General features: G+C 36.3%; 1 protein-coding gene across 6 annotated transcripts in view; it reads left to right on the forward strand.

Moving 5' to 3' along the window:
- KLHL5 (kelch like family member 5) overlaps positions 1-23,637 on the forward strand; it is a 58,013-nt gene that overhangs the window by 10,599 nt on the left and 23,777 nt on the right. For 2 of the 6 annotated variants that reach the window (XM_062642484.1, XM_062642487.1), the window contains one exon: positions 18,540-18,725. In XM_062642484.1, the coding sequence (XP_062498468.1) occupies positions 18,583-18,725 (143 nt within the window). In that variant the 5' untranslated portion in view covers positions 18,540-18,582. Of the gene's footprint in view, positions 1-7,946; positions 8,359-18,539; positions 18,726-23,637 lie in introns of those variants that run through there. The other 4 variants (XM_062642485.1, XM_062642486.1, XM_062642482.1 and 1 more) reach the window with 3 other exon arrangements.

Below are 23,637 nucleotides of genomic sequence, written 5' to 3' on the forward strand. Positions count from 1 at the left end.
GTCTAGATTTCTACCATTGTTGCCTTCTTTCTCGAGGTCATTTCAGTTGTACACAACTGTGGAAGGGTAGGAGCTCATAGTTGCGTTTGAACAACCAGATGTTGTGATGATTTCTGTTCTACTTTGTTTCTGAATCCTAAGTTTAAGTGATACACAGCCACTCAAGCTAAGGCAGTTGTGCATACTAAGAAGCAAAAGATCAGCAGCTTGTGAGTCTCTAAGGTTTCCTGACAAGGTGGCTTTATGTCTGTTGGTTTATCAGTTCCTCCCTAGTAATATTTTTGTCTACTTGCCAATTCCAGTGAAGTTCTGACAGAATGGAGCTTTTATTGTGTTTAAACTTCACGAATTTTATTGTAACATGAAAAAACCTAACATTGAGGTGCAACGTCTGTAATTAAAGCAAGTAATACAACACATTTTATTATGTATTTATAAAAAAATATATGTATAATCCAATTTAAGCATCGCTGGGACTATTTGATTTTAAATACTGCTGTCTGGTACTGATCTCTGATTTCGGTGCTGAATTTCCAATTTAGAGTTAGTGATGTAAATGTCAGTTGTAACGGAGAAATAAGATGAAAGAGTTGGGTTTCCTACTCTACAAGATAATAATTTCTAGTAATGTATATCTGTCAGCTGCTAGTGTGTCTAATTATAAACAGGATTTTTAGTAGTGATTGGTGAGGATTCATCTCACAGGTCCTTAATTGGAATATGAGCCCTTAAATGAGCTTGTAAAAAATCTTTTCTATAATTCATATATTTAATAAGTAATTGAAATAATTTCTTTGTGTGGCATTTCTTGCATAGTCGCTGCTTCATCTGTGTTCAATGAGCTGTATAAGGAGCAATCATTACTGGCAAGCTGAACTGGAAAAATGCTCTTCTGTACTATACATATTAAAGTAAATAATACATATCTAGAGCTGGCATATAGAAAATCTTAATACCCTACTGGAGGGGGAAGAACATGTGCACGTACACATTTTGACAATGTTCTAACAAAATGCTTCTAAAGCATTTCTTTAAAAAGGAAGACACTTTTTCTTTCATCTTTTGTATATGTAAACAAAAGTACTTTTCATTTAGCAGGGGGGTGAGAATAACTTGTTATGGAGCAACATTTCTATTCAGTAGCATGGAACTTGTGCATTGATTTCTTCACCTCCTGTATATGTAGTTACCATGCTTGGCAGTCACCAAGGTCCTTTTCTGCAAAGCTGCTTTCCAGCTGGGTGACCAATAGCACATACTGGCACATGGGATTGCTCCTCCCCAGGTGCAGGATTTTGTGCTTCCCTTTGTTGAACTTCATGAAGTTCTGCAGGCTGATCTTGCTAGAAAGACAAAGTCAGAGGGCGTTGTTTGGTATCTCAGCGTTTGTTATGTCCTTTGCCACCAGGGCCCTGCCCCGTTCAGCAGCAGGCCCACATTCCCTAGTCTTCCTTTAGTGTACCTGTAAAAGTCATTTGTGTTGCCTTTGATGTCCCTTGTGAGGTTCAACTCCAGGTAGAGTACAGTGGTAGAATTAATATTGCAAGGATTTGCAGAAGTTCTGTTTGGCATCTGGGATGTTATGCACAATTGGGTTCCTAAAATATTCTAAGTGCGTGGCATCTATAGATGCAACATTAATTTTTAAAACTAAATAAAAGTTCTGTTTTTCATAGTAATGAGACATATGTTTCTTATAAACATTAATATGATACTTAGTAAATTGAGATGATTCTTAAAGCATTCTGCCTTTTAGTGTGATGATTGTTGGTTTTATACTTTGATCATTTGTGTTGCCTTTCTGTGAACCCTGTATTCTGCAACACTATTTTTGAGATGCAGTGATCAATTGCATACAAGGAATTCCAGATGAGGTCACACCATTTGTTTTAGAAATAAGTAATAAAATTATATCCTTATATGTTACCTCTTACACAGCTGAAAATCCCAACTGGGAGGTGGGGGGTGCTAACTGAAGCTGCTAATTAAGGAGAGGTCTGCACTGAGAGAGAAATAATGAGTCTCTTGAGATGTCTTTTGGTGTTGGATCATTCATTTAGAATGCTCAAGCCTCTATCTTGAAATACGTTGCTTCAGCTGCTGTGGCATTACATAGCTTGACATTTAAATACAGTGTAAACTTTTTGCCCATGGAACTCAATATATTTTTCTTAGATGTTTGCATAGTCTGGCATGGAGCACTATCTTGTATTACCTAATTGCTTGCAAATCTACTTCACTGTTCTTCTACAGTTTTGTAATCTGACAGTTTTCTGTAAGGGCCTTATGCAGAGCTGAGTACCTGTAATTTTTTATCAAACAAGCATCCACTCTGCTGTTGACAATGTTAGTAGTGTTTTCCTTTACCCATTTTTCTGTGGGTTTTTGAGACAAACTGAATGGCTCATGGTGAAATAAAGCTGCTGCTGTCTTAGAAAAATTGTAAAGAGATCTTCAGTTTGCCTGCAAATCTACCTGCAAAGGTGTGCTTATATCATCTTGATAGAAGGAAACTATCTCCGTGTTATTTTGTTTGGATTTGCTGCAGTCCTGTCTCTGGTATGTGGCCTTTTATAGCTTTATTAGTCAATACCTTCCTAAACTGGTTCTAAAACTTGCTCTTCTTTTGGCAAGACTACCTTAAATATCTGCAGAACAGTGGTTTTGTTACCACTCTTCCTTAACAGTGACATTTCTAGAGCAGATGACTTGTGCTGGAGTATTACTGTGTTTCTAGATTGTATGACTATGTTGTTTTCATTAGACTCAGCAGTACTAGTATTTGGGTGTATGAGCCGGAAACCTTTTACTTGTCTTAATCTGTGTGGCTACTTCAGCCTTTTGGTACCAAAAACTGGTTTTGTGATCTGGGGGACTGCCTTTTCACAGCGCTGTCCATTTTGTAATGAGTTTTCATGGAAAAACCACATCTGACCTGATGGACTCGGAATGCAAAATTTTCCAGGGTGAATAATCTTCAGAGGATTTACTGTTCTGTTTACTCAGGCATAGCTCTGCATTGCAGTTTTACCTGTAGATGGTGCAATTCCTGATAATGCTTGGGTATTAACTTGGATAGATAGAAATTCAGTGTTAATGTTTTAATGTTAAAGAAGCATAAATGTGTTGGATCACAACTGTTGTTCTGGGTGAACCAGTATGATGCTTGAGCCTAGGATCTGACAGTGTAGTCTTCTATTGTAAATGGAAATATTTCTCCCCTTCTCCCTCCTTATCTGAATAAACAGCAAACCATGCTGTTGCTTCATACTGCTCTTTTCATGCTACTGTTAAGCTGACTGCTCTGAAGTCTGTGTTTCTAAACATATGGCTTGCACCTCTCAAGAGAAATGTGCAATGCAAAGTAGCAGAAAGTTGTAATGTAGTGCCAGTAATTTTGCTGCAGCTCATTTCTGCTGGTCAGAACAATGAATTTAAGTTCATACAGTTAGTAACTGTAGGGTGTTTTCATTTTTTCCGCCTGGATGAACTATGCTGTTTCTGTTGTAAGGAACTATTTGTGTAACTGTGAACCAGAAATGTTTGCACTTACAAAAAACTTTGGAATAGGAAATGATTATTGTTTTATAGAATCATAGAGCATGAAGGTAGATATCTTCCTGAAGTCTTTGTTGAGGTTATTTCTGTAATCTTGAGGCTGGAACAAAGGAATAGGGAAGCAAAAAGAAAGTAAATACTTAGCATTTCTTTTAACATAGGAATAGTTATAAGCAGAATTGCAGTTGGGTTTTGGTGATAGCATTTTTCTTTGAACAGTTATTTTAATGCCTCAAGTTAATATTTTAAAAATCCGTTTTTTTAAAAGTGTTAAATATTGAATGCCTTTTAATGCTGTAAGTATGCATTTGATTAATTGATAAACATCTTGTGGTCAATGAACTTTTCTTATGCTTTAGAATACATATCTAGGATCACTGAACATTGACAATAATATATTACTTTTATCACATCTTAATGAGTCTAGTAATGTCTAAAATACATCTTTTTGCATTTCATTTTTTTGCTAAGCAGTATTTTCTCAAGGGAGAAACAACTCTTGCTGTCCAGACACAGACTTCATCTAGTTATTTTGATATTTTCATTGTTAATTTGCATTTAAAGGATCATTAATATTAAGGACTGATCCTTTATGCCCCTAGATCTTCAATTTAAAAATTGGTAGTTTAAAATCCATTTGACAGAACGAATATCTTGAAAACACTGTATCTGAGTTTGCTTGAAATTGAGTGGTGATAGTTTTTTGAAGCCAAAACATGGCAGTGACAGTAAAAATGTTACCGTGAAAAGTGGTGTTGAGTTTGAAATCTCTAAGTGCCTCAGAAAAGTAATCCATAAATTTTTGTTTATTTGAAAATTTACATAACTTCCCAGTGGAAAAGTCATCATGAATAAAACTCTTTAGATCTGATTATTTAAATTATTTTCTATATTTCCCAGTGATGTACCCAATAATATTTAGTGTGTATCTTCCCCTAAAATAAACAGTAGAAGTATCTTAGGAGTAAAAATGTTACCAAAATTTTAACTAGTTATTCTGGTTTGCAATCTTCCTTTAACACTTGTGTGAATAAATATTATATGTAATATTAAAAAATGTCAGTGGAGTAAAATTTTGGCTAGTGGAAAAAAGATTTTTATATCTCTGTGGAGATAAGTTGTTCTGAAGATCTTGAAGAGAGTAATTTACAAAGCTGTCATCTTACGTTCTTGGTGTTAGCTATTTACACAATTGCAGATTTAACGTAAGGTGTGCATTTAAAGGCTTTCCTTTTGTTCATAAAGCAGAATTTGGGAAACCGTGCCCCACTGCTAACTGCAGGGATTTATTACTTTCTGGGGCTGCTTGTATGAGAGAAGATTTGTACTTACATGTTCAGGTGCTCCACTCTTAGGTAATATCAATCTGATCAGTCAAAACCAGAGTGCTCAAAATTGTCTTCAGAGTAAGTTTGTGAACAGGATGATGTGCCCACAGAGGACACTGTACCTGTATTCAAAATGTTATGATTCACCACAAAGTAGAAATTGTTACTCAGCTGCAACTATGATAAAAGTCAGAAAAAATGGGTATAAACACTCGTGTTTTTTCATGAAATGAAAACTTTTGCCTTAATAAATGAAAAAAAATATTTCGGAATCCTTGCAAAGTCTGTGTGGGCTGCATTTGACTAAGATGGTGCTGTTCAGCTTATCTTTTTCACATTTTTTTCAGAAATATGTTGGTGCGTTAGACATGACTGGAGGGCCATAGACATGGGTAGGTATTTGGATTTCTGAGCACCAGTCACCAGGCAAGATGAGGTTTGGGTGGTCTTAGTAAGTGGAAGTCTTCATAGTTCATAATTTGAGATTTCAAAAGTCTGTTAATTCCCAGCAGGGGACCTGATAAAAGCTATCGCATTATTCATAGTAATAAAGATTGTCCACATCAAGAAGAGGCCCTCAAGTATTTCCGAGCAATGCTGTCAATTTAAACTGAAAAGTTAAGTGGCGCTTGTCTCATCTTGTCATTTGTAATACAAGCTTGTATCTAATTTATAGGAAAAAGAAGTACTTTAGATATTTATGCAATCTGTCTTAGAGCTGTAATTTGGGAGAGTGTATGGAGGAGAATGAGTTTGAGGCATCTAGAAAAAATATAGAAAACAGAAAACAGTTTTGTGTTATGGACTCTTAAAACTACAGCACATTTTGTTTTCTAACTGCTCTTGGAGCCCATAGCTTTACAGCTGAACAAAAGCAGTAATTAGGCTGCAGTTCTCAATAAATAATGAGAAAGTGCTGAAAAAGCGCTAGAATTTGCAAATCTGCCACTAGACTTGTTCTGGGACAGTTTGAATTTTAAATGAGTCTGTTATACAAGAAAGGGAATCCAGGTCAGTCCTTCTGTATAATGGGTTTACTGTACCAGCAGAAATAAACATATTTAAAGTTTACTTTTATAGTTAAATGGGTAATTAATATATTGCTGCTGTGATGAATGTTTACAAATACAATCCCTCATCCTGCTTCTCCACCCTTGATGACCACCTGACACCAACGCAGAATGTAAGGAGAGGATAAATAAAAAGTTGCTGTTTTATTATTACTTTTTAAGCTATACTGTCATTTCACCCAACTTGCAGTTAGGCAAATTATGGTGTTTAAACACTGAAGTTAAGCTTTTAACAATTAGCTGTATGTGTACAAGATGAGTAAGGTCTGCATGTTATACCATTTTGCTGCAAAGCCATTCATGTACAGTTTATGGTATGCCAGGATGCTGGCAAGGTGTGTGTTCTGCAACACAGCATCTCTGTAGAGAACAACTGGAATGCTGTTTCTGTAGAAATTAGCTTTGCTTGCATTTGTGAGGAGCACTTTAATAGATAACTGTGTTCTCAGCAGTGATGAGTGAGATTTCCGGGTTAAAAGTAGCCTTTTGAGCATCATGGTTCCCAAGATAATAGCATGATTTACTCCTGGCACTGGGTATGAAAGAGTGTTTGTGGGTTTTGGTGGTAAAATTGTGCGCTGCTTAAGTTTTTGTACTCTGTATAGAACCTCTTTCAAGGAATACTACACGTGATCACAAGATCACATATACTGTAGCTCATAATGTTCATCTGAGGGATAGTGACTTTCACTTTTGATGAAAACTGTAGGTAGAAAAGAAGCATTTCTTTATAAATTTGTTGCCTGTATATCCTGGAGAGTTGAACAGAGTAACACAACTGTGAAGACTGAAACGTGGATCTGTTTATGAGAGACTGATAAAATCCAGTGCGTCTTTGTTGTTCTGAAATTCTTATTACTATTTGCATGTGATTGGAATGAGTCTCAGCATTTTAGACCTAACTAGCTCCATATGTCATAGAGAAAAATAAGATGGTTTTCATAGGAAATGTAAATAGGTCATTGTCTCTTTTGTCCTTTTGGGCTTTTCTTCTTCATACAAATAAAAACTTCTGTTGGCTGTTTTAATACATTACATTATCTGTCTAGAGGGAGTTCTGTCTCAAAAGTATGCATCTCTCTTTTTCACTGTTCCATCACAGTACTTTTATACTGATCTGGAACAGCTGATTGTGTATGATTAGAAAGAAGCCGTTTAAGAAGTCGTATTTTGTTGTCTGTTTTGCAGGGGGTGTTTCTGATGTCTTGGAAAATGACCAGTTAGCTTTTTCTTTTCACTTTTAGTGATATATAAGTGAATGGAAACCATTAGCTCATTTAAGATAAAATTTTCAGTTACTGCAGACCTAGATTTGAATCAAAGCACATCAAGATGAAAGGCTTTATAACCCCCAGTACTAGTCCCTTGAGCCTTCCAGGCTGTTCTTGTCCTTTTTAAGTTAGTGCATGTCCTGTAATGGGAAAAAAAAAATTATTTACAGTTGAGTTTCTCCCCAGCATAATCAGTTATCTTTGGACCGGTTTTAAGTCTTTCCTGTAAATTTATTCTGCTGCAGTGCAGGAAGAATTTATTTTGCTTTTTGTGGGATTTTTTTCCCTCTGAGTAGCAAGAGTTAACAGCATAAGAAGCAGTGATTCTAAGATGCAGTACAGGAATTACTTCTCTGTCATTTGTGGTTTAAGAAAAGGGGGTGGTATTCAGCTCTTGAAAGGGCTTTAATGAATACTGTTTGTGGGTTTGAAAGCTAATGGTCAGAGGAGAGCAACAGAAACAGCCTTGGAGCTTTTAGGGTAAACCGATTAGCATTTTTCTTGATTGAGGTGATTGTTTCACGTCCTCTTTTTATCTGAGGATTTTTCACTATTGCCTTTTGTTGATATTCAAATTATATGCCGTTAAAGAAGCCTTTTTTGTCTGAATGCGATGCTTTCTCCCCTCCTGTAGAAAATCTGCTTGCCACAGACAGGCAGAGCATGTGTTTCTCTTGTCTTGGTTGGGTGCACAGATCTTTTATGTGTGCTGCTTCTTACCCTGTTGCCTAGCGATCACTGGCTTTCACTAAGGATGTCTGGCTCTCGTAAAGAGTTTGATGTGAAGCAGATTTTAAAAATCAGATGGAGGTGGTTTGGTCATCAGGCGTCAGCCCCTAACTCCGCAATTGAAAACCACCAGGGAGACTTCTGGAATAGAGGACAAAATGTAACAACTGGTGGCACAAAGTTTTTAGATTCAGGTAACCTTCCTTTAACATCAGTTGGTTACAGAAGGTCCAGCCAACAGGATTTCCAGAATTCACCTCCTTGGCCAATGGCATCCACCTCAGAAATCTCTACATTTGAATTCTCAGCAGACGACTGTGGAGGTGCACGTTGGCTTGACAGACAAGAGACAGATGATAGAGCAAGTGAAGAAGAAAATGAATCGGACAGCAGTTCATGCAGGTTAATTATTACTTTCCTATTATGAGGAATGTGGTTTCATTTCATGTTTACAGATCGCATGCATATGTAGGGCTAACCTTTTTCTAGGTTAAAATGCCTCAGAAACCTAGCAGCTGCTGTGCATCAGAAACAGAAAATGATTTATTATCAGGCTTCTGAGTGTTTACTAGGACCTTTTTAAAAGGCAGCTTTAGTTAATGTGAATAAATAAAGCACAAATGTGGATGCACTCACTTGTGTTTTAAATAGTACACCAAGTACTTGCTGCTATGGACAAGGTACTGTTCATTACATGGTAATGTTATGGGTTTCTTTCTAAATTGTTTTGAAGTGACACTAATTATGTAGTTATGCTGAGAATTAGTCCTATGCCAGTGAAAACTATGAAAATGTAAGCTTCTTGTCTCTTATGTGGTGCTCCCACATATTTCTATAGATGAGGGAGATGAAACTGTAAAAAATTATTTAGACTATAAACCAAAGATTGCATTTTCGTTGTGTATATGCAACCTGAAGGAAGAATAATATTTAATCTATTGAAAGCCAACTAATTTGTGCTTTAAAGTGATTGCAGTTATCTATCCAGGTGTCTTAAACTGTGTACCTAGCTCAAAAAGAAAAAATTGGTTTTACTGTGTCTATAAAGCTGTTTTAGTGGTGTTCTTACATATCAGTACTAAAGATGAAACTGTGAAATTCATTCTTAAATGAATGGTGTTTACCAGTTGTAAATTAGGCAAGTGAATAATCTTTCTTGTTAAGTATCAGTTTCATTCTTTTATTTCCTTTTATTGCATAAGTCAGCCATTCATTCATCACTAGAAGTATTTTTCCTCTTTCATAGTGCATGTAGTGCACAATAGTTAGCTTACCATTTCAAGTAAATTTCATTGTTTGCTTTCTCATATTTAAGATAACTCTGCAGTGATATGCATTTCAGAAAGTATGGCTATTTTGAAGGGTACGCTGTTTCATAAAGCCAGTTAAGGACAGATCAATATAGTTATAGCAGTTCAGTGTTTTGCATTCCCTAAGAGGAAAATTGATTTAGTATAAGGGCAAAATAGTCCGTAATATAAACACTAAGTATTTATAGTTTATATAACCTTTAAAGATTCAGGGAAGGGAGGGAAGAGTAAAAATCCTTAGTAGTCAACACAGTGTATTTCCTTTTATCATTGAATGGCAAAAGTACTAGAATTACAGGGAAAGGAAATCCTGCATACTGATGCTTCATAACAGCAGTCTTGCCATGTTGTAACAACTATGTAGCTATAAATAACTTTTTAAGTGATATTCAGGTATGAAATTTCAAATAATTGTGTCACTGGATAATATATATGATATAGGCATAACATTACTTTCCATTTCAGCAAGTCTGCTTGGGAAATTCTTATATACAACCTTACCACAGATAAGATATTCTCACCATAGCAAGGCAATCAATCAGTTTAGCAAAAACATGTAATTTTAAGAGAGAAATATGTAGATTGAAATTACGAATTTTTTCTCAGTTGGGAGAAGAATTTACACATGACAGAACTAATTTGTTACTTTGTGTAACAAAGAGAGAGGTCTCTATAGCATTGGTAGTGTTTGGTTTTTTTTTGCAGCGGAGCTGTATACTACAGGAAGTGAGTATAGGATTTGAATTTCGTAAATTTAAAATATCTTTTTAATTATGTGCTTAATCATATATAGCATATATGGTTATTTGTAATTCCTTTATTGTCTTATAATTCTTCCTAGTGTGTTAATTTTGTGCTTTAAGTATTTTAGATGAATTTTGAGTTCAGTGTTCGTGCAGTTTAAGATGTGACTAATGGTAATGTAAAATTTGCTTTATATTTTTACCTGTATCTCTAATCTCATGGGGGGAGCTGTATTCAAAACATGTTTTGTTCACTCCCTTTGTTAAGAATGGATAAGCTGTCGGGCAGACTGTGTAAGTCTGCCTGACAGCTGGTATATTTCTGATGTTAAGAAGTTAATTAAACAGGTTTTTTTATTAGTGTAAAATATAACTTCTTATGGACTGTGGGAGAGGGGGGATAAAACTACTTTCGTCTATGTAGTTTTCAAAGGGCTTTTCTCCCCCCATGTGAAAACCCTGTTATACCCACTAGAAACAAATAATGTGTATGAAAAAAATCCTTTTTATAAACTTCTTGTAGAAGCTGTGGAGTTACCTTACTTCTTCGTTCCTCTGTAACTTACTACCCAGTTACAAGCCCTAAAAGCACAAAGCGATAGAAACAGCTCTACTATTTTGTGTGTATCAATCATCCTTCTTCTTTTCCATATCAAATAACACAGGTAGAAAAGCATTTTGATCAGGTCTTTTGTCATTACAAAAGCTTTAGATCATTATGTGATTCATTTAGAGGAGAGACACTGTAGAATTAATCTGTTATTAGTGTAGAGCTTGGTGGCATAAGGAGTACACAGGTTCCAACCTTAGTACCAGATCTTTCACCAAAGGCTGCATCTGAGATGCAAATAGATTATCTGGATTTAGGGATCAGAGCTAGTCGGCTATGATGCTGCTGACATCATACTCCTGTGTGGTGTTTGTAATCAGCATTAGCTTGAATGATTGTTTACTGGGCTGGTGAGGTTTGAATTCTTTTGCTGGTTTTCGTCTCTTTGATTTCCTGTACTGCTGCTGTTTAACTTTCCTGCATTCCTGAGGTGATGGTCATCACTTTGGATTGGTACACTCTTTAAAATTTCCCAACAGCTGTGCAGACTCTGGTATAGCAAATTTAAGCCTATTAGCAACAGCTTTGTTTTTCTTGACTTTTTGTGAGTGCCTTCGTAGCAGTCCACAGACCTTGAAGGCACAGTGGATATCAGGCTAAAAAATACCTAGAGCATACCTAGCGTGCAGAATATTGCATCTGGTTCATTTCATCCAGACACACATTAAAATATTTGAATTAGTTTACTGCGGATTTAAGTATGGAAATTTATTCAAATATAAAATGAATATTTATATTGAATGTTAAATACAAACAATATGTCAGAATTCATCAGTTGTGTCCTAAGCTTGAATAGCTTAATACGATATCTGTAATTGATTTTAAGACAAGGTCTGAATGTACCATGTGGTAGCTACTCTACTGCTCTGTATGAACAGCCTTGGAGTAGTACACTGTAAATTCCAGTCTAAGCCTAACCCTCCCCACCAATTTTCAATCTACAGAAAACTTTGCTTATGTCTTTTTAACTTTCACCTCAGTCTTACTGACCTCTGAGGCTGTAAGTTCTTTAGGACCCCCAGCTGTGCTGTGTATTTTCTGTGTATCTCCTATCACAACATAATGCAAACTGTAAATAAGGACAGTTCATAGATTCCCTAATACTGGCATGATAGTAGTATGATACTTGAGATTAGCTGAAAAACTGTAAAAAGGTCATTTTTGCTAGATACAGGCACGAATTCGATGAAAATAAAAAACTCTGTTATTGAAAGAATAGTTATTTTACAGGGGAAAATATCTAGCCTCTTGTTTTCTTCCATGCCGCTGCTAAAATTCTTTCATTTTCCTTGATGCCTGTTACACCTTTGCTTGGGCTGTCTGTACACATTTGAAAAGGGTTAGTGCAACACAGTTACATAGCATAGATGAGGCAGATTTAATGTGGTAAGCTTGAACAGTAGATGTTGTAATGAAGAGGCTTCAGCATGGACTTTACAAAGTCACAGGGGATTCCATCTATTTGTTTGGAATAGATGTTCCCCAGACAAAATGCGCATTAGTGGTGACATTTGTATGGGTAAACAAATTCATTGCACTAAATCCAAGACATCTTAAAAGTAAGTCAGGGAACATCAGTGCTATAATCAGAGATCTAGCTGTGGTGAAACATGCCTATGTTGTTTCATATTAACAAGATGCAGTAGTATTTGTATAGCAGGCTGTACATGTCTTTGGGCTAGCATAGGTGACACTGAAGTCTGTGCTCCAGCTTCTCGTGTCTGTTGTTTCTCATGCTAGTTAGATTAAGGCTAATGCAGATACATTTGTGTTTACTTGAACCTATGCCTTTTGATTGCAAGATTGTAGTTCTGGCAGTTGCTAAAATTCTTTTTGGCATAGAGTAAATCACTAGCCCTCAAATTCACATGCATGTATACCCTTTCTGTGCTCTTCTGTCTCTGCAGAGTCACTTTTTTCCTCTTGCTATTGTCTTCCCTTTTTGTGGATTATGATACACATTGGATTTTTAGCAGTCTCTGTTGTCACCTTCTGTGGCTTCCTCCTTTTATTTATACTCTTCCCAGCCTTTGGAATAGTGTCCTGATTTTTACTCTTGCTTACTTTTTCCAAGAATCCTTTCAGCATCCTTCTTTTCAACAAACCTCATTCTCTGTAGCTGAGGTTCTTGTCTTATTAACTTTGAAGAAGGAAATATTTTACTCCTTACAAAATACATGAAATCGTGGAACCTGGTGTATTATTATTTTAGCAAGTTTTGTTCTGGTCTTGGTGGGCAATAAAACATCGGCTAGCTTGAAGACAACAATGTGAACAACCAGATTGTTAAAAAAATAGATTTTAAATTATTTGGAAACATTGTATGTAAAAACTGCAATGCAGGAAGCCATCTTAATGTGGCAAGGAAGTTGTAAAAATGCAATTTATCTTGATATGTAATTTGTTCAAGGGGAGATACGCTCTATCTTCTCTGATGTGTGTGACCTAAGCAATTGACTACCCTAGCCTAAATATTTGAAATTGCAACAGATCTTCTAATTATGTTATTAACCAAAATAAAAAAATAAAAAAAGAAAAATACCTTCAGATCTTGTGCTTATTATGCTGTCTAGCAAATACAGTGTCCTGTCTCAAAGTAGACAATTAGCTTATCTTTTGGCTGCATAGGACTTTTTTGGTTTTAATTAGGAAGTCCAGGTACTGGAGATTCATCTGTTCTAGTCAAAGGACAAATGCTTTTACTGTTTCTTAGTAATAGTGAAATTTACAGCTTACTGGTGATTCACTGGAATAAATTCCATATGCTTCATTTATGATTGCAGAGTTTTGATTTGATCAGTCAAACGCTGGCTTTTGATTTCATTGGCATTATACTTGTGTTTGCATTACAAGAATGTGAGCAGGTGGATGGAGAGTACTTGCCTTATTTCTCTTCCTTTTATTGTCTTCTCTAAACACAAAGCAGTTGCACCTATTTTCCTGCACACACATATTCATTTTCATCACTTACATCTAGATTGCTTCTATTATTTTGAACCTTTTTGAGGTGTGAATTAATGAAAAAAAATTAGTACTTCTGCTATTTTTCTTCATTGAAATTTTGGGATACTTACTTTTTTACTATCTGTATCTGTTGAGATGTCTGAATTGCTTTATTGATTTTTCTGGTTATTGTCATATTTATAAAGTTAATATTCTTTATGCATGCATTCAGGTTTAAAATGTTGATGTCAGTTACTTCATTTTCTGAGAAACAAAGTGGTGTTCAGTGGAACCATGGCAGTGAGGAGAAAACCATGTGTTTGGGTTTTTTTCCCATCTCTACAGTTTTCCCAGTGTTTGCTACTTCTAATGCTTTCATCCACACTCAGTTTGTGTTAGAGAAACATATGCAAAACAGAATTTAAGTTAGTTCTATGCATAAGTTATTCTTGCTCAGTTCCTATTTTGCGCTGCTTTCAGTGCATCTGTGAAAGCCATTTGGGTTGGTGTGTAGTGCTGCCCACAGATTTCAACAGTGGAGATAGAGCATTTGCTTTAGAAACCAAACTAAAAGGTACCATGTTTATGCAGTTATGTTCTGCATCACCTTTGCCATTTCCCCCCCAAAACCTATGGGCTGTTTTCATCTTTTTGTGAGGGTATGCAGAAGTCTCAAAGATAACATCACTCTTTGCAAATGGCATCTAAGTTAATGGATTAAAACCCAGCTCATCGCCTTTGCTGAGAAAGAGCAAAAGCTCTGCTGCGGAGCTGGCTGCAAAGCACATCTTCTTTGCTGTCCCTTTTTAGTGAGACAATGACTTAAGGAACTAAGGAGAAAGGAGAAGAGCTGGACTTTTGGTAGATGGAGTGGGGAAAAAGAGACAGAGCATATAAATCTTTTGAAAAACAGACTTCATTTGTTGATACTGTTGATACAGCCACTTGAGTAGACATAGTAGCAGTATATTTGGGGTATTCTCTCCATCAAAATTTTGCACATAGAAATGCCATTGTAACACTTCCTGTCTGCTTTGTCCAGTCAAAGCTCTAGTAACCAGCTGCACTTCAGCATGTCTAGTCTGGTCTAGTGAAAGGTGTCTCTGCCCCTGGCCAAGGAGGTTGGAAGTAGGTGAGCTTTAAGGTCCCTTCCAACCCAAACCATTCTATGATTCTATGTGCTTCTGTCAAACAAAACCTGGCTTTTTAATGAAAGGAAATAAGCTTTTATGTGCTGCAAAAGGTTAGAAAAGACAAAGCGGTATTGTATAGAAGGCCAGCATCTGTACTACATAGCCTTGATCTAACTGCATCACTCTTATCATGCAGTAAAATTACGTTTTTGCAGATTCATAGGCTTTCAAATTACCTTGCGGAGAAGTTGACCTTTTTTAGAAATACAGCTGAAGTTACAGCTGAATTAGGTGAACTGATTGTGACAGTAGAACAGTGTTAAATACAAGTGAATTTACACAAAATTTTCAGAGAACTTTTTTAGACAATTTTACAGTTATTTAAAAAAAATAGAATGAATTTCAAATTTTGGATTTTGTTCCTCTCTCTTTGTTCCAAAATGAATAGCTTGAAATGTGTATTTGATTTTTTTTTTCTTACTCATAATGAAGTCTTCATGGCTTCATTTTTATTTCAAAACCAAGCATGGAGACTTTTAGCCTAGAAGATGCCATCCTAAAAATAATTTTAAATGCATAAAAATCATGAAAAACACATTAGCAACCTTTGTTATAGCCAAGTTAATACTTACTGGAATTTATAGGTTGTTAGCTAATAAGTAATTGCTGTAAAATAACCTTTGTAACTCCTCCTTTAGAATGAATATCAATGCTTTAAAATAAGTAAAATAACAAATCCTGTTAACAGGAACAGATAGTGTTTCTCCCCAGTAAAACTGGAAGAACACTGGTGCCTGTCTTGAGAGAGTAAGTTTATTAAAAGTGGGAGGAAGGAAGGCTTGTATGTGTTGTAATTTCATTTATTTTTATATTGAAAACTGTGCTGTGGCTTTAAGCTACAACAATGAACCCTGAAACAGCAGCAGGAAGAGAGGTGTGTATTGAGCTCTTCAATGGTTGTCATCATAAGTGCTTTAACTTTTGAAACTCATTTCTGGCCACTTTACTAGCCCAGTTAGTTGCTCCATTTCTCTGCAATGAACTATTAGATTAGGCAGAGCTCTTTATTCCAAACATTCTATTTCAAGAAATAAAATCCTTTAGAAATGAATGGTTTTACAGCATGGCTTATAATTTTGGTTTCAAAAGGCATACTCTTACATAAATTCTTAATTAGCCAAAGCAGTTGAAGAAAGCTGGCATCTTTACTATATGAATCACCAGGGTAGTAAAATGTGTAGCTAGCATGGGAAAGATCTTGTCCTTAGGGTAACTTTATTTTTATAATCACCATGAAATTGTACCATACTTAATAAAAATTGGTCAGTGCTAGATGGGATCTTTTTGACATAAATAGGGAAAGAAAAAAAGGACTTAAGAAAAGTGTGACTCAAGTTTAAGACTGCAGAAAGGAAACCCTACCAACTGACAGTCTAAGATATTCTTAACAGTATTTCCACTGAACGTTTTAAAAATACTCTCTTAAAGGAATCTGCAGAAAGGGTTCTTTGGTACATTTATCTTGTGTGCTGAGAGCCTCAGTCTTTAATGTAATTTTTTTTAGTAGTATGTGTGATGTTCCCCTCTAGCCAGTGTATAGGGGAAATTCATACTACGCTTAGATTTGAGTTGAGAGGCAGATCCAAAAGGAGCAGAGCTGCCTTGATACTCAGTGCTGCAGGACCTCATGGCTGACTGTTTTCTTAGAGCATGGGATTCACGGGTCAGTGCTAGATACCCAGGTTTCCTCTCTCTGATTGGAAGGGATGTAGGCCAAGAATTTTGGAAGCCATTTCAGTACTACTACTGGGAGAGAGAAAAGCAGGTCCTCCCCTTTCTCTGTTCTTTCCTTGCTGTGTATTCTCCAGAGCTGTCATGGCTGTGGCTAAATGGAACTGTGAAACAGATTTGTAAAACAGTTTGTAATAGGTATAAATAGCCTTTGAAGCTCTATCTTCCCTTTTTTGCAAGTATCTCAACTATTGGTCTCATTCATGTTCTCTTTATGGACCACTGAAGCTTCATCTTTCTTTCCTTTTTCCTTCCTTGTGGAAAATGGTTTGTAAGTTAATGGCTGGAGGACAGGTATATAGGGTCGGACTTCTTCAGGCGAGACCTAACTCTTTTCTATCTCTTAAGTGCTTTATGGTGAGTAGTGGAAAATAGACACCGCTGCACTTATTTTTCCTTACTGAACAAGACTGGTGACTGCTGCTGAGTTCTCTGCAGAACGCACATGTGTGCAGTCTGGCAATGCTCTAGTGAGGGTGCAGTCCAGCAAACTGCTGGCTCGGGTTTTTCCTTCTGCGTGCTGGTTTGTTGCTACATCAGCTCTATCTGCACAACTCTTGGTGAGATTGTGATGTAGATCAATCCCTGATACCATGTAAAATTCTTTCTATGACCAAGAACAGGGTTAATTTGAGGAATCTGGGTTAAAATATGGTTCAACAAAAAAAAAACCAGCAAAATCCCAACCTTTGCCAACACAATTGAGGATGTAATGGATTGTGATAGGGAACATGAATTTCCTAAGCATTTTCTTGTTGACCAGTTCTTTCCACTTGTTTTTCTTTCGCAGGCCTGGTGGTTTACGAGTTGCTTTCTCTGAGTACTTGTTGCTCATTCACTGTGAGAATGCCATCGGGTTTTGCCAGTGTAATGTTTTTTGTGGTTACATGGTTACATTTTTCATGGATATGAGTTCATTGACTCACTTTCCAGAATGGCCACAGAGGATACTTGTTTCAGTTTGTCAGAGAGCCAGTGGTGGAGCAGATCAAGTGACTCACATGGGCTGAGAAGAAATTGACGCAGCTTAAATAAATGGCTGACCGCAACTTCAGAGCGCGCATGCAAGATAAAGTCCTCCAAGGGAAATAGGCTCATTTCTGATCCCTCACTAGTACCGGTTTAAATTCAGTACAGGACATTTTCTGCTGAAAATTCAGACTTTGTTTTTGAGGAGCTGTCTTGAAATTAGTATCTTAGACTGAGGACTGAGCTAAGTCTCTTGGTAGATTTAGCCCTGAATGTGCTACCTGAGTTCATGGCATTGTGAAAAATGTGCTTGCATTGTGGAAAAGTAGTAATGAGTTAAAGAGCTGTGAGCCAGAGGAAGTGCTTCCTACAGTGCACATAATTAGGATTCATTTCCTTTATGTCCTATGCCGGTGCATTCCCTTTGCATTTTCTCTGTTCCTTTTCTCCCAGGGTGCTGCGGGAATGGCTCAGAATAATTTTATTTCCCATCCACCCTTGTTTTTCCTGTGTTGGCTTCTAACTGTGCGGGGTCTCATTTCAGACACGAGGCTTCATGCAGTAGGAGTGGTGGTATATTGATGTGTTTCTTGATTACTTCTTTTTCCCCCCACTGCATGCCCACGCGCTCTTACTAGCACCATATATGCTGAGTTTTGTTCTAGCCACTTTACCCTAAGTGTGAAACAAGACTTTAACATACGTGTGAAGTAAGACTTCAACATGTGGCAGTGAGATGTTTGATTCCTTATTGCATCCTTCTGTTGCTTTTTTAGTTTGCAGGATCTTGGTAGATGTCTGTTCTTTCTTAACCACTTGACAATGCTATAGATACCACCACTGGACTGATCTTTCTGTGTCTGTTGGTCGAAGAGTACAATATTAAATGATCGTACCTGTTTCACAAGGCTTTAGATTAGGTTTGAAGAGAGAAAGTATGAAAATTAAGAGGAATAAAGTAGCAAGGGAATGTATATTAAATCATGTCTATAATTTTTTAAATCACATGTGATTTTTATCATCTGTAGACAGAATCGCTGTACCTCAGTATCATGTGAACTAAGATTTCTGTTATTGTTTTCAGCAGAACCTCCAACAGCAGCCATACCTTATCGTCTTGTCAAACTATGGAGCCCTGTACCTCAGATGAATTTTTCCAGGCTCTCAACCACGCTGAACAGACTTTTAAAAAGATGGAGAATTATCTTAGACACAAACAGCTGTGTGATGTGGTGTTAGTTGCTGGTGATCGTAGAATTCCAGCTCACAGGTAAGCTTATTATAATCTGAAATAAAATTCATATTTGTTTACAAATGCACCTTCAAGGTGTGTCCTGTGTTTTGTTTAAGGAATGTCAGAACATCCTGAACAGTTTAGAATACTTCAAACACACTTATGTTTAATGGATTTTTTGGAAACTAAGAGTTAATGGTTTTTTATATGTGATACAGCATCAAAACAATTGTGATGTTTTCATCTTCTCCTTTTTCTCTTCAAGCATATAGTAATATATTTGTGTAACAAAATAAAACCCTCAAAAGTCCCAAATGCATCTCCAGAATATTCTAAGTAGTAGTGGTTTCTATATCATAGAATGATGTAAAAAAAAATATTTTAGATTTAATTTTTTCTTTGTATTAACCAATGAAGTTGTTGGAGTCATAATTAGCAATAAGGACAGTTGTCTGTCCACATAAAGTTTTTTGCTCCTGTAGTAAGAAGAGTCCTTTGATAGTGTAATACTGAACAGTGACAGTAAATGTTAGATGGCTAAATTAGACCAAACATTGCCTTGCCTGTCTGTGTAATGAACAGATCATATAGCATGCCTCTTAAAAGCTAGGAAAATTCCAAAAATAGTGAAACAAAAGTATGAATAAGTGAAGCACATTACCATATTTAATGCACAGTGTTAATAGCTCTAATAGGACCCTAGGTTTAAGTAAGCTGTCTTTTCACAAGAGGTCCACAACAGAAATAACAACCTAAAGCATTCCTGTTTTCCATTGCTCATTCCTACCCCAACAGTGAAACTACAGCTTAATACTGCAATAGTAAAAAGATGGGAAGAGGTTGCTAGTTTGGGTTTGGTATTTTTCTTGAAAAGCCAGATCACTGCTTTTATTCAGGTATAATCCACACTGTTGTGCTGATACAACTGAGGGATTGATAATACATGGGGATGGGAACTGACTTGAGCATAGAGGCAGTTATATTGTAACTTGGTATTGCTCTCTAAGACTTCATTTTATAAAACTTCATTTTTAAACCATCGAGACTATCCCTGATTTTTCGAAGTTGATTTAAGTAAATCTTACTGCAGTTACTGCTAAAACGTGTGGTCCTGCTCTCCTCCCTTCAACCCCTAGCCTGAATTCCTTTGTAAACACTTACAGCCACATAGTTGTGGATGATGTTGAATCTTTTTTGGAGAGACACTATGGTGAGCAAGACGATTTGTTTTTCCCTGTGGCTACGGAGTTGCTAAAGATTGGTCTTCAGTTTGTTCAAATTAGTTGCAAAACTGCATTGTCCCTGTGGAGAGTGAATCAGATGAAAACAGGGAATGCAAACACCCCTGGTGGATTTGCACCCGCGGAAGTAATTTGGAAGTCAGAGTTTTGGAGTGCTATAAACATGAAAAATAGTGATAAAGAATATAATATATTATTAATTAATATTATCAATTTGTTATGAAATAAGGAAATAATTTTACTTTATGTGGCTGTGGTAGCACCTTTGCAGCATACAGTTCTGGAGTATGGATTATGTAACAGTTAAAAAGTGCGGAAAGGGTGCAGGGGACAGCTGCGAATGTCTGCAAGGTACTTATTTTTTAACTAGAGAAACTGAAAGACTAAATGCTGAAAAGTTCTATAATGGGCTTCATACCTGTTTCTTGTTTACTTAGAGAACTGGCTTTGCTCCGTGGTTGTATCTATTTCTGTAATGCTGTAGGCATACGCTACCACCTGTTGTTTGCTATGGTCTTAGAAGGAAAAACATCTTGCTGTAGTTGGTGTTTTGTGTTTTAAATATGCATGAAATTGAAGGCCAAAGAAGAACACCTCGTGCTTGTAGCAGGAGGTGGGAGGCTTATGATTGTCCTTAGCTCACTCCATAAGGTTGGAGAAACTTGGAAATAAGCTTTGCCTTTTGCACAGCAAGTTCTTTCTCTCACTGTTCTACTTTTGCAGGGAAACGTAGCAATAACTACAGTCTTCATCTGGGTATGTCCAGAGTACCTCACTGAAAGCTGAACTTTTCCTTAGTGGGAAAGAGAAAGATGAAAATCCTAAATTCGTTTCAGCAATTCTAGGAATTCAGTAAGAAGAATGACTTTATGTATTTGTAGCTGATGTTATAAGAAAAAAATTCTGTAGGCTTTTTTCATTGCCACATCCAAGTTCTGACTTCTTCAGTATTGACTGCAGGCTGGAGCAGTCAGTGTATTTCAGAACACTACTGATTATTTATCTTAAAATATAATAATGAAAGATGTATTAAATACCTATTAGCTTAATAGCTTGGTGATCTAAGATGTCTAACAAAATAGAAAGTTAATTTACACTGAACAGCTTTTTTCTTTATTTTTTTTTTTTTTTAAGATAAAATGGGTTTTCTTAATATGAGGTCCCATAGAAGTTTTAGGAGGGGACAGTTTTCATTATTATAAATCGTGCTTACATATAGAGAGGAGTTTTCAGATTTTCTGTTTTGAACCTGATATTTTCTGTGTTCACTGCAATTTCAGATGTCTAAGTCATTACATTCCTATTTACTGTGTTCAGCTAACTGCTGTATCCATAGCAGAAGTTTGCTTTATTTTGTAACCTGCTGATCGGAACATTCACCGTAAGAAAAGGGTCTGTGTAAATTCTTAGCTGGAGAGGATTTAAAGCCTGCTCTGTAGCCTCTATCCAGCAATCTGAAAGTCTGTTCAGACACATTTTCTTTCTTCCTGTGGACACTGAAAGATGGAAGTACAAAAGCTATGGGACTGAAGGAAAGAAGGCAAATGGAAGCTTATGTGCTCTAGGGGTTAGAAAACTTGCCTGGAAGAGCACAAATCCTGGTTTGCAGACTTTTTTTATCTTGAGGCTTACTTATCTTTGTACTTCTTTACCACGTTTTAATAATACTTCCTTTCTTTTATAGTCTGTATTGCCTTAGTTTGTAAATCCTTCACCACAACATTTTTTTGGTTTTAGCTACAAGTTTTGTTTTTAGCTAAAAGTTTAACACAAAGTGTCTTCCTAAAAAGTCAAAGTATAAAAAAAGCAGTTGTACGATTACTTTATGTTAAAAAAGGTGCTATTGCTGCTAACAGCGTGGTTGTTTTGAAAAAATTCACAAAGGGTTTATTGTAATCAGCAGCAAATAGAAGCAGCAAATGAATTTTGAAACATTTGATTTCTCTTGAAGAGCTGTAATTGGAAATCATTTTAACATAACCATACTGCATGTATTTTTATGTGTTGCTTGCTTTTAAACAAATTTAATTTAAATAAATAGATATACATTAGTAGTGTGGGATAGTACCACTTGCATATACTGTTTTTATTACTAGCATGCTTTGTTATCAAGAACAGAAACTAGGTGAAGCCACCAGTGTATGAGGTGCTTCATAATAGGATGCATAAACTATTCGGCATCACCTTACATCTTCAATGAATGCTATTAATGAGTTCCCTATTTTCAGGTGTTACACAGCCACAAACAAGACATTGCCTAGGAATTGTCCCATTTATCTTTAAAATGTTAAGAAGTTTCACTTCATTCTGTCAGGTGAATCAGGTTGGGAGATACTAAATCTATAAATTGTCAGGTTTGACAGCTATCAGCATTTTACTTAATAATTGCTTTGAAGACCTAGAAAGCTGTCTAGATGATGCAGCTTGTGGCAGTTCCAACAAGAAGTACAGTATAATTCAGGCATGCCATCCTGCTTATATATATTTTACTGGCTTTCAGTAGAAAACTCTTCAAAATAAGCTGTTACGGTAAGTCTCTCTGGCTTTGGATTAGTACAAACCACAGAAATTAAAGACAGCAGCAGCAATAGAACCTCATGTTAGAACAGGGGCACGTGCTGAAACACCCAGATTTTTGTCAGTGTTTAGCCATTAGCTGTGGAGTGTTTCTTCCAAAGAAACTAATTGTTCAGGCGTGTTATGGTCTCCCAGGTGAAAAAATCTGGTATCCATGTGTTCTTTCTTCTCTCATTTTTCCTGTGCACTGAAAAAGAGCAGCCAACCTTCTGCATATAATCCAGTAGCCAAATTCCTGTAATCTTATCTATGCAGAACTGAGTACTTGGCAGTAGCTGGTCGTTCGGCAAGAAGGAGAGTCAGGATAATTACATTCAGCATCCACAGTCATACAACGCTAAGTGCATTAAGGTTTTTTCTTGCCTTTTGGGGTGCATGTTTTCTTTTTGTTTTGGTCTGGTTTGGTTTTTACTGTTAAGAGGCTTCTCTAATGTCAGTGTATATGGATTTCAAAGGCATTTTAGTTTGGGCCAGTTATGGAAGAAATATCACTCATAGGTAAAAAAAATAAAGACACTGTAAACTCAGAATACAAAACTCTTCAGTTTCTAAACTGAGAAAAAGCACAATTTTATAGCATCAGTAGTTCCCAGTGAACTCTTAATACGGAGGAATAAGTTAATTTTTGTGATGAATAAATAACACAGAGGTTATCTTTATGTTAAATACAAACAGAGTCACAATGGCTCTATTTAACAAGGAGATGTAAGTATAAGTGTAGTTTTTATAGTCATTGCAAAGATTTTCTTTTGAAAAATCATATTTCTCACTTAGCTCTTTTAGATCTCTTTTAGCAAAAAGGTCAACTATGGATGGGGAAAGTCTTCCATGGATTCTTCAGTTACATGAAGGTATTGGCTGCTTCATGCTATATAATCTGTATGTAGGAATACAGTTTAATTTCAGACAATCCATAAAAAGCTTGAAAGGAAAATTAGTTACTAGGTATGAGATTAAAAGATTAATGAACAAGTGGGTGTCAATTATTGTAAATGTCCTGGGGTTAGGACATTTTGTTACCAGCTAGGCTTAAAGCACAGCAGTAAAGTAGTAATTGATTTTTATTGACTAGTGGGAAAAACACGGGACAAGAAAAGGCCAGTTTGCTGAAAGTCTGCCTTTGTTTTCTT

The sequence above is a fragment of the Pezoporus occidentalis genome, unplaced genomic scaffold, assembly GCF_034315485.1.
Source record: "Pezoporus occidentalis ecotype Australia unplaced genomic scaffold, CSIRO_AGI_Poc_V1 ctg71, whole genome shotgun sequence".
Classification (NCBI taxonomy): Eukaryota; Metazoa; Chordata; class Aves; order Psittaciformes; family Psittacidae; genus Pezoporus; species Pezoporus occidentalis.